Consider the following 11,851-nt stretch of genomic DNA (forward strand, 5'->3'; position numbering starts at 1 on the left):
TTAAGTATTTTACATATTTTTGCAAGCTGAGCCACAAAGACATCACGATACTCGGCTAAAGCTCTGCTGTATGCAAACTCTAGAAACTGGAAGGGACGAATTTAAGTAGTTATTGATCATTTAAGTAGTTATTGATCATTCTTCTGAAAACTGCTACAGTACCGTGGTATCACAAGATCCAGATCTAAGTGTTATCTGACAGCACCATGTAAAACAGATTTTAAATTTTCACATAGCTTAAAATGTTTGTAGTCACCCAGTGAATTGCAGCAAAGGCAACCCAACATGTTTCATTAGACTATTTAATATTTTTGTAAGCTTATTTTATTTCTTTGCTGTACAAAGGCAGAAATGCAAACCATCTCAATAAATCTACATCAGTAACTACCTAGAAATGATACAAGTATGTACACAAAGCCCAACTGTTTCACTTCAGTGTTGATACCACAGTTCACATAGAGCTGGATGCAAACAGCACCTATACAGTGTAAGGCATTACTCTCAGGATATTTACATCTTGTTCTTTGTAACAAAGGCTTCCAATACACCAGTTCTTTGTCACACTCGTATTTGACAATCCTGCTTAGTAGTGCAGCCTCAGAACTGAAAAGTGCATTTCTTCATTTTATACATTCTCACACAGAATGTGGACTGTTCCAGAAATAGTTTTCCAACCCTCCTTCTTGGAAGTAATTTATTATCTATGTTTTCTGTCAATTAAAATTATAAGGTAAAAAGACCATTTCCCCAAAGTTCTCTAGATCACATGCAATTAAGAAAACAAAGATCCTAAAAGCAACTCCAGAAACTCTTGTCTTTTGACTTGGGAAGATAAGCAATCCTGTGAAAGCACTCAACCAATCGCTGCTGGTTTTTTAAAACACTTTAGAACATTTCAGGTTACGAAGTTTGCAGATCCAAGCAGCTTTGGAAAAGCCCTATAATACAGATATTTACATTCTGTATTAGATTTTTGTGTTGTAATTAATCTAGCATCTCAAATGGTTTTTTCTCTTCCATCGGAGATCTCACTTTAAAAGGAAAGTAAAAAAGGAGTATGATTACTGTCATTGTAGAAAATACAATTCTGAGTTATTTCACAAGCAAAATAAAAAATGCCTAGGATGAAAAACTCTTCCCTTCAACTATAAAGCAGCACTGGCTAAAAATAATTTTTCCTTTGTGTTCTGAGCTACTGCAATTCCTGCCACATTTATTTTTAAGCCACAACATCCTGTAGCACTAAGGTTCTTCAGACTCTATATTCCATCCAATCTTGGTTTAGGAGATTAAAATACTACATCCCCTCTTCTGTCTGCCCTCCCTTAGGGCAGGGAATGAGCATCAGCACAGCCTCGTTCAAAACAGCATTGTAACTCTCATGGCAACAATCTCAGCTGAGCTGGGCTCTGTACTGCAGCAGCTGAGAACTGACACGCAGTGCTCCATCCAGAGCGCAGCTCCGACAGGAAACCAGCAAAGAGCGAAGGAAGGAAAAGGTCAGGGAACAAGAGTGCCTTGCTGTATATGCATGTGCCTGACTCTCTGACCTCCTGCTGCTGTGAGGTAACACAACAGCAGAGACTTCTCTTGTAGGCATTTCCTATACTCACTCCCACACATCTTGGCCCACAAACTATGCTCAGAAAATTATAATTGTTCAACAGTTCAGCTTACAACTTAATCAGAATGGTACGACCATCTTAAAAAAAACCTACTACGTGTGGATAAAATGTAAAACGAGGATGTTACCTTGATCAGAATGAACAGTTTCATTAGTGAAAGTATCCATATCTTCACAAGTGTTGGCACCTGGCTTCTCTTTTTCCACCTCACACAGATACACGTCAATGGGTCCTTTTGTGCTCTTCACATGTACTTCTATGTGATCCTATAAAACAGCAACTCGCATATAATCCAAATAACAAATCTTGCACATCCTTATCTATTTTTGCACATATTTTAAAGACAATAGGTTAAGAACAGAACAAATACAGGAATGACGTAACTATTTAAAATTGTGTTACTACTTCCACATAAATTATGACTATTACATACATTTGTAGGACAATTATTGTGCAGAATTAAGCTAATGAGTTTCCATTTTTGATGAATGTGCATTTAAATATTTGTTTAGTCTTTCTACTGACCTTCAGATACATGACCAAGACTTACTATGTTTATGAAGAGTAACAAAATTAAAAAACTTGACAAAGCAATGCCATGGATCAGACAACAAATTGGAGCACACAGCTTTAATGACATGGTAAAGTAACTAATCCCTATTGTTTCTACTGCTTTCCTTCAGCAGACATCACATTGCAAGACAAAGCAAATAAATCTTAAAGCACAATGGAGAAAATACTCTGTTCTAATATACAACTTTTTCAATCCTGTCTTTTTATTGCTTCAGGAGGCCTTTGAAATTGTCTCTTTTTCATCTCCACCGGATAAGAGCCAGCTGCTTTGACCAGGGGAAGTACTGGAGATCTATGCAGTGGATCTAACTCTTTTGGTTCTACTGATTCATCTCCTTTTCCTAAAATATCCCTACCTTTCTGCGCACACAGCAAGGCAACTTCAATGACTACGCAATTAAGAAGATTATCAAAAATGCTCACGCAAAAAAGAAAGTAGAATTAAAAGTCCATTTGTTATCTTGACTTCCAGGATTTGTCCTCTTAGAGCACTACCAACAGTGGGTTCCCAGTACACAGGCCCCACTATGCAGGTGCAGCACTGCTGGGTGCAGTGGGCAAAGGTCCGGCTCCTCTGTGAGACCAGAATGGAGCCTGTTGTATTGCACTGTGGGGTGAGGACAGGGCACAGCCCCACTCCATGAAATATCCCTCTAGATATGATTTACCAGAGTGACAAAATGTTTTATTTTTCCAACCATACTGTACATTGCCTACTTTATTACAGCTGTTCCATTCTCTCTAGCAAAACCAGGTAACTAAAGCTCAGATACATTTATGGCTTAATAATTTAGGTAAAAAGAAAAATACTGCAAGTAAGTTTCTAGGACTATTATCCCTACAGCATTGTTTAGTGGAACACAAGAACAATGAACTACTGATATCTGCATGACAAAGAAACTGGAAGTCAATTACTGACTGCTGCTGCAAAAAATCAAATTTGAGAACTTCTGTTCTCTTAGGAGAAATGTTTAAGTCTTACTTCTTTAGGAACTGGTATTTCCAATTTGGTTTCCTCTGGAGCTTTGATTGCGATCACAATCTGTTCCTGAAATGCCTGAATGCTTCGGATATCTTGGTATGTCACATAAGCTAGTGTATACATTGGTCAAGGATTCTGTAAAGTAATTTGCTAATGGACAGAAGCAAAGAGTGTGATGTCAAGATATGTTGAGGCAGAATACCAACTTAAGAAAATTGATCAACAATTCAGCTGAGGTTAATATTAGCTTTATAAAATGAAGTATCAGCTAACAAGTGGAAAAATACTTTTCTGTATTTTTTGGAAGGAAAAAAACTTTAAAAAATATATTCAATGTTAAAAAATCCCCAAACAGTTTTCACAGATGCTGTCATAAGTCCACAAAGCAGAGGGAATTCTGTCCTTCAGAAACTACATTCTATTTTGTAATAGCATGAAACTAATCTCCTGGCACACTATAAAACTATTTTCTTAACCAGTAAGGTGTAAAGAAAATGGGCACATTCCATTTGAGCACATACCCTGACATCTTGCCAAACAAGGGAGCTAATAATATTTTACTGTAACCCAAAGCCAAAACTCAATCTTTGTGCAATACATTAAAATCTCTTTTCTATTGTCAAAACCCATCTGAAAATCAAAACTACACCAGAACCTCTTTCAACAGAGAACAGTATTAGGACACAACCAACATACCATTATATCTCCTTGGCAACAGGCCACTCGGACTCCACTTTGAGTCCTCTTTGTCATCTCACTAAGCAGCTTGGATCTCACCTGCCCCTGAGACAACTCAGAGAGAACAAGGTGATGGTCAGGGTACTAAGACTACTGCCCCACTTCTTTCTTCTGGAGTGGAAAGGTCACACAAGCAGCACTCCCCTGAGGACACGCCAGACTGTCCAGAATACTGCAAAGCAAGGCACACGAGTGGCATTCCCAAATACAAAATAATCAAAAAGTCTGCTATTATAAAACTCATTACCAAGCAGTACTGCATACCTGTGCTATCAGCCTACACTTCTTACTAGATACGTATGTGCAACCAAAACGATGTGTTAAAGTAATGAAAGAGTTAAAAGGATATTTTGCATTTTCTTTGTCATCTGTTAGTTCAAATATCTGATGAGCACAATCCTTGATTAATTCATCCAGAGCTTCTTCCATGTCTGATAAGTCAGAAAGTTCATCTTTAAGGTTTTGCTGCTCTGCTGCTTTTCCAACAACTTGGTCAAGATTATTACCTCTAGAAGAATATGAAAGTTGTCTAGTATGTTTGTATAAATAAAAGCCTGTTTATTAAACAACAAGTATACTAACAGAAAGGAGTAAGGAACTCTGGCATCCTTTACTCTGCTGAAATATGCTTCCATGTACTTCTGCACTTGATACGTGTTAACATATTAGGTAATTCACACAGCCTAAGGATCCAGAAGAACTTAAAATATCTGTGAGAAGTAATTCAATATGCTCAAAAATACTCTCAAAGTTATAAACATTACTCAACATTATTGGGATTTACTGTTTCAGTAACGAGAAGTTTCAAAGCCTACTCACATCCACTGGATAAGATTCTTAGATCTTTTCTGAATCAAGTGGATTCCATCCAACACATTGGTGATGTCATACACTCTTCGTTTTCGTACTCCAAGCGTTGCTGCTACTTCATTTAAATCAAGGACACCATCTGGAGCTTTTTTGAGAAGAGCCATAAATCTTCGTGTCAAAAGCCCCAAGGATGCATCAAATCGAGGCCTTTTGGCCTCTACAGTTGCTGTAAAGTTTTGGTAGAATATTTAGGGTAAGCTACTATACAAGCATGAAGTATTACTTTAAAAACGTGATGGTGATGAAGTAACAATGAAGATAAAAGTCTGGAAGCACCGCAGTTTTTAATGCTAACTTTGCAATGGCATTATATAAAGCCTATTAACTACACATACCTTCATTTGTTTGCAATGACTTAATCTAAACAGCAAGCATGCATTTTTATGCTTTCAACATTCATGACTCCACACTGCCAGTATGGATATTAGCAGCTGAGTAACTTTATGTTCTATAGGACTTTGAGATCGGATCACTGAACAAATACCAATGAAACCTCTGGTTAACTATAGATAGTGTTGAAGTGCTGCCAGAGAAAACCTTTTGGTCCATTTTAACCAGCAGACCTCCCATGTAACCATCAGGTATGGTTCAGGAGTCAGCTTGGCTTCAGGACTGTTTCAGCCTGGACATGACCAATCTCTTCTGGAATTGAAGAACTTAGTATGTAGACAAACTCTGCTTGTAATGTTTGGTCTCAGGGCAAAAGAACTGGTCATTCCATTGTCTGATTTACTAATACAACAAAGATCTACACATACCCTGACACCCTGGTTTAAAAGAGATCCCTGTGCTGTGTGTATCCATTACCAACATATTTGCAGAAGCAGCAGAAGTCACTGATGAGTAACTAGAAATTGTTATTTACGTATGCAAAAAGCACAAAAAAGCACCTATTTCTGAGGCACAAAAAGCTCATGGTATGCACACACTCATGTGATGCCAGTCAATGAAAGACCGTCAAATTCTGCTGTTACTTGTCTTTTCTCCTGTAAAGCAAACCAGGTATTTCATCTGATCAACCTGTGTCCCTGAGCAATATTCCAGTCTAATGCTTCAAGAAAAGGTGAGTGTGTGTGTAAACAAAGTTCCCTAGATAACACTCTTCAAACATCAGTATTTTTCCCCACAATGAATAAGACATGTACTTTTACTCATAATGTATCACACTCATTCCATGGCTGCAAGTTTGTGCACTCTAACACGAAGTGACAGGTCCAACAACTCAGTTTTGGACTGTGCTACTGTGAAATGTGTGAAACAATTCAACTGGTGAGAAAATAAACAAATCCCCAACACCCAGAAATTCACTCAAGTTTATTTTTGCATTTATTAACACCAGTTGAAAACCAACATTTGCGAGCATGTTGTTTCAGTTTTCTCTAACTCACTTTTCCTGTGCGTTATTTTCTTTACAGCAGTGGGAAAGTATACTTGCAGCAGATCTGAAGAAGAGAAACTATAAAGAATGTTTTGCTTCACATCTGTTATTTCAATCAGTGTTCAGCATTTCTCCTGCTCTGCTGATATTAAATACATTACAATATTTCATTTGTCTACAGCATGTACTGACATTGTAGAAAGGCATGAAATACTGCAAGATTAATTTTCACACATGAAACATAGAAACTTACTTTTCACATGCCGTGCATCATTGTACACATTCAGGTCGATCATTGGTGCCTGAGGAAATTAAAAAAGGAAAAAACAATCTGTCATAAAATGCTATCTACAGGGGGAGCTTCTTCAGAGGAAATCCTCAAATCTACTTTAGATGTTACAGCCATCACAGATCTGACAATTCAACAGCTATCACTGTGAAAAAGTGTCACCAGATAGAAGGAATACATGCTCTCTAATTCCTGCCAGAATTTTCAGCCCTTAATCTCAGCACAACTCACTCTGTTTTTGAAATTAAGAAACACTATTGAACTTGCTGATGCTCAGGCAAACTGCAACCTCTCTTGCTTCTTTTTTTTCAATTCATGGCCATTTCCTTTCAGTCTCCCATCATGTACTACTGTGAAGTATCTGGCCAGCTTTTAAAGTTGTTAACTTCCTTTCAAGTACAGCATGAAGCTGTGTCAGGGGAAGTTTGGGTTGGACACTTGGAAAAGGTTCACCCAGAGGGTGGTAAGGCACTGGGAGAGGCTCTGCAAGCAAGTGGTCACAGCACCAAGCCTGACAGAATTTAACAAGCTCTTGGACACGCTCTCAGGAACATGGTGTGACTTTTGGGGTTGTCCTGTGCTTGGACAGGAGCTGGACTTGACAATTATGGGTCCTTTCCAACTCAGGATATTGTATGATTCTACTGAAGGGCTGCTGTGGCTTAACAAGCTCCCTCAGGATATTAACAGCCTTCCTACACTAGTGGGCCTAAATCTGGAACAGCACTCCAAGGGCAACCTAATACATGCCAAGTAAGGAAGGTGAATCACTTCCCTCAATTTACTGTTTAGTCTCCTGCTAAAACAGCCTCATCTGCCTCAATGTCAGGGCACAGTGCAGGTGCACATTTAACCCACTGTCCATCAGGACACCCAGGCCCTTTCAACAGGGTGATCCCCCAGCCTGTACCACTGCGGGGTAAAGGCCCAGGTAGACTTTGACACTTGATTTTCAACTTCCTGGGTTGAAGTTTATGAGGTCATAGATGACCCCTTCCTCCAGCCCATAAACATCATGAGGGGGCACCTCACATCCTCCACCTATCAACAGGACAGGCCCTAGGACAGACCTCTGAGGAAAAGAATTAGTAATGTTTCTGAGTGAAGTATGAATTACTAACCACTCCTCTTTGTCCCTGGTGGTCCAGCCAAGGACTTTTTACTTGTGTGGTATTTTACCATCTGTAATATCCCAACTTCAAGAGGAAGGTAAGACTTTCAGTAAGTCCCGATAAAGCTAACATAGTTGACATCCATGGCTTTGATCTACAAATTTGGTCATTTCACCACCAAGGGTAATCAGGCTGCAAGTACAGTTATGCTGGTTATTCAACCACATTCTCCTTTATGTGCCTAGAAATAGTTTCCAAGGAAATTTGCTTCATGGCTTTCAAAGGGACTGAAGTCAGACTGTCTTAAGCTGTAGCTGATTTCCACAACCTCTCAAAAGTCATGTGAGCAACCTCACAATGACATCAGCCAGCTCTCTCAGGATGTACCCCAAGAGGATCTTACAGATTTGTTTGGGTTCAGCTTTCACAAGAAGATTCCTAACTTGCCACTTTTCTGTCGCTGGTCATTCCTTAAGACACAAAGCCTAATGGACATCAGATCTGAAAAGCCATGGAAAGTGTCCGAGTATGGCAGCCTCACATGCCTTTACTCCTCCTAAATCACCTGCCCCATTTAGCAGCAGGTTCCTCATCCCATCCTCCCCCCCTTTACTGCTGATGTAACTCTTGAAGAATACATTCAGTACAGGTAGCTCGGGGTGCAGCTGCAGTGCGAGCTGTACGCTGAGCTCTGGACGGTGGGAGCCCCAGGCAAGACGCCGTGAACTGTGCTGCCAGCCAGCTGACAGGACATTCAGAGACAGAAGGAGCTGAGCATCCCTAGGCTTTGGCACGCTTAACACTGTGAGGGTATGTAGTGTTTTAGCTGCTTTATCACTGCCCTGCATAAGTGGTCAGGGGAGAGATGTAACAAGAAGTTCATGAGTTGACCTAAGGACCAGGAGCAATCACTCACCAAATACCGTCATGGGCAAAACAGACTCAACTGGGCAATATTAATTTGAACTTATAACCAATAAAACCAGAGCATAATACTGAGAAGTAAAACGTGTCTTAAAAAAACACCTTCCCCCCACCCCTCCCTCCTTCCCAAGCTCTACCTCCTCCACACCAGCAGTGCACCGAGACAGGAATGGGGGTTATGGTCAGTTTATCAAATGTTGTTCCTGCTGCTGCTCAGGGAGGACAGTCCCTCCTCTGCTTCAGTGTGCAGTTCCCTCCCACAGGAGACAGCCTCCCATGAACTTCTCCAATATGGGTCTATCTCACAGCAGCAGCTCTCCCTCCAACAGCTGCATCAATGTGGATCACTTTTCCTGAGGGTGCAGTCCTGGGTGCAGGGCACAGCCTGCTCCAGCGAGGGTCAAGGGTCACAAGTTCTACAAGGACAGGGTCACAAGTCCTACCAGACAACCTACTCCAGAATGGGCTCCACTCTCCATGAGTCCTTGCTAGGAGCCTGCTCCAGTGTGGACTTCCCACAAGTTCCCAGCCTCCTTTCAGGCATCCACCTGTGCCAGCCTAGCTCTCCTCCACAGGCTGCAGATGGATCTCTGCATTCCCATGGTCCTCCATGGGCTGCAGGGGTGCAGCTGCTTCACCACAGGCTGCACCACAGGCTGTAGGGAGTCTCTGCTTCAGCACCTGGAGCACTCCTCCTCCTCCTCTTCCTCCACTCACCTTGGTGTCTGCAGAGTTGTTCCTCTCACATATTCTCACTCCACTCTTCTCTGGCTGCAATTACAACTGTGCAGTAACTTTTTTTTCCCTTCTTACGTATGTTATCACAGAGGCACTACTACCATCTCTGATTAACTCTGCCTTGGCCAGTGACAGATCCATCCTGGAGCTGCCTGGCATTGGGTCTGAAGGACATGAGGGAAACTTCTGGCAGCTTCTCACAGAAGCCACCCTGTAGTTCCCCCCCCCCCCCCCCCCATCAAAACCTGACCACAAAAACCTAACAGGATATACAAGCCCAAGGTTTCCTTTTTTTGGGATCCCTGCTTGAGCTGTCGTACCAAGTTATTTTAAGGATCCAGATGTCTTAGAGTCTGCTATGGGAAACCTGGGGTCGAGCTGGTGAGGGGACCCTGTCTGACTGTGTGAGTGTGGGGGTGCAGCTGCAAAAGGGCCTCAACCCCAGCTCAGGTGGTGCAAGAGTGACTGACAAGAGTGGCTCCTGCATGGTCAGACAGGAAAATTTCTTTAATACTGTGACCTTTGACATTCCTTGCTAATTTCAACACAACAGCTCTGGCTTTCCAATCATCACGTCCATGTCCAGACAGTTTTTATCCTTGTTCTTTAGTCTGTCCTTTTAGACTATCCAGCATATGTTCTTTTTGCCAGGAGTGTCATGATGAAATGTATTTCTCCATACTGACCTCCATCTCTTCAGCTCCTCTAGCTTCTGAAGTTGCCTTCCCAAATATCTCAACTACCTCTTGACAGAATAAGCTGAAGTCTTGAAGACTGAATAAGCTGGAAGCCAGGTTCTGCACTGTGCTACTAGCCTTCCTTACTATACTCAGGGCCTTAAATATCCCACTGTTAAGAACACTTCCCTGTCTGACCATTCATGAGACTCTCTGGCAGTCACACTCCCAGTGACAGAGGCTATCACTGCTGGGACTGAAGCCCCTTCATGATGGGCAGCTTCAGTGAGCTACTGGGAGGCCCACTTGGCTCCCTACACACCACACTCACACCATCAAGCCATGTTTCCTCACTGGTTCAACCCCAGGTTTTCCACTGCAGAGTCTCAGGTGTCTCTCCATAAAACAATTTATTCATGGTGCAGCAACACAGAAACAGCTCAAGCAGGTACCTCCAAAGACAGATCCACAATAAAGGAACTTCTGCATTTTTATACTCTCACAGTTTGCCCAGGTGAATCTTCCTCTTCCCCCTGAGTCCTCTGCTGCTGCTGTGTCTCTCCATCCACCTCGGCAGTGCCACCATCTCTGTGCCCTTTTGTTATCCAAAGGATTGGCAGTCCATGGCCTCTTGTCCTGGGATCCCACCCATCAGCTGCCTGTAAACTGAGCTACCCATACTAGATATATTCCTCAACACCCACTATTCCATGCCCATTACAGCCAAGGCTGTTATTACTACCTCTTTGACTTCCCTGTCTATGAGCAGCTGATTCAGGAAAGTATCACCCATTGAAAACTCATCTAAATACCTACATAAAGAAGCTGTGCCAAACACGATTTGCTTCTTACAATCATCACTTCAATTACCCACCCAAAAACTTATGTGAACTCTTTCATAGCTTTAAGAAAGTACTACCAAGTAACATTTAGCCCAACTGTCAAGATTAATTAAAAAAAACAGTAATAAATTTGAAGAAGTTTCACAAAATTAGATGTACACACCATCAGGATAAACCAAAAAAAGTAGCAGATTTTTAGAAGTTTTACGAAATAGGCTTTTTTGTTAGCTACTTCATAGCATTGCTAGAAGTAGTGGTGGCGGCTGCATATAAGATGACTACCTCAACATCACAGACGTTTAGAGGAGAAAACACAGTTGTAATCCCTTTTTCTCATACTTAGCTACAACATACTTAGCTCAATTAAGAGGCTATAGGTAACACTAGCAAGAAAAAACATCCCTTCGCATTGTACCACCTTTCCCGGGAAGCCCGCTCCAACGCCACGACGGAGGGGAGCATCCCACAGCTCTTTCCGGGGTACCACGCTGCCAGGCCCGCCGCATCTTTCCCGCCCAGGGATGTAGGACGGGCTTTCGGCCGCCTCCTGACGAGCTCCGGCAGCAGAAGCACAGCTGCATCGCCGTCCCGCCCTCTCCCCATGCACAGGCAGCGCCTCCCAGTGCCGCCCGCCATGTACCTCACTCACACGCAGCGTGTCCAGCTGCAGCGGCCTCAGGCGCTCCCACTTGTCGGGGCTGGCCATGTCCGCCCGGTCCCTCCTCCTTGCCCCGGCCAGCCCCGAGGCGAGGCGCTGGAGGAGGGAGGGCGCACAGCCGCCCTCACGCCGAGGCCCCGAGCCGCCGCCAGGCGCGGGGCGCCGCGGAGCCGCTCCCGCCCTCGCCGCGGCCCGTCATGGCCGCCGCTCCCGCGCGCGCCTGAGGCGACCGCTGGGGCGGGAACGGGCAGGGCCCGCGCACGCGCCCTCCCCTCTGCCGCCGGGGCGCGCGCGAAGCCACCGCCTTCCCCCTATTACCCATCGGCCCCCGCGGCGGCTTCCCGCCCTGCCTGGCTTGTGCTGGCTTTTCTCGGCTTTTCCCGCCCCCCCGGGCATCCCCCGCCTCACCGAGCGCCGGCAGGAACGCGCTGAATTAACTCGTTTC

At 43.3% G+C, this 11,851-nt stretch overlaps 1 protein-coding gene across 1 annotated transcript; it reads right to left on the minus strand.

Moving 5' to 3' along the window:
- Nucleotides 1–301: 301 nt before the first annotated feature.
- Nucleotides 302–11,626, minus strand: E2F6 (E2F transcription factor 6). The gene is made up of 7 exons (XM_082302380.1): nucleotides 11,389–11,626; nucleotides 6,420–6,468; nucleotides 4,738–4,954; nucleotides 4,267–4,426; nucleotides 3,181–3,294; nucleotides 1,753–1,891; nucleotides 302–1,031 (listed from the first exon to the last, which is right to left on the minus strand). The coding sequence occupies exons 1-7, from the start codon at nucleotides 11,452–11,454 to the stop codon at nucleotides 985–987; spliced, it is 792 nt and encodes a 263-aa protein (XP_082158506.1). The 5' UTR covers nucleotides 11,455–11,626; the 3' UTR covers nucleotides 302–984.
- Nucleotides 11,627–11,851: the final 225 nt, after the last annotated feature.

The sequence above is a fragment of the Coloeus monedula genome (genome assembly GCF_965178545.1).
Source record: "Coloeus monedula genome assembly, chromosome: 2".
Lineage (NCBI taxonomy): Eukaryota > Metazoa > Chordata > Aves > Passeriformes > Corvidae > Coloeus > Coloeus monedula.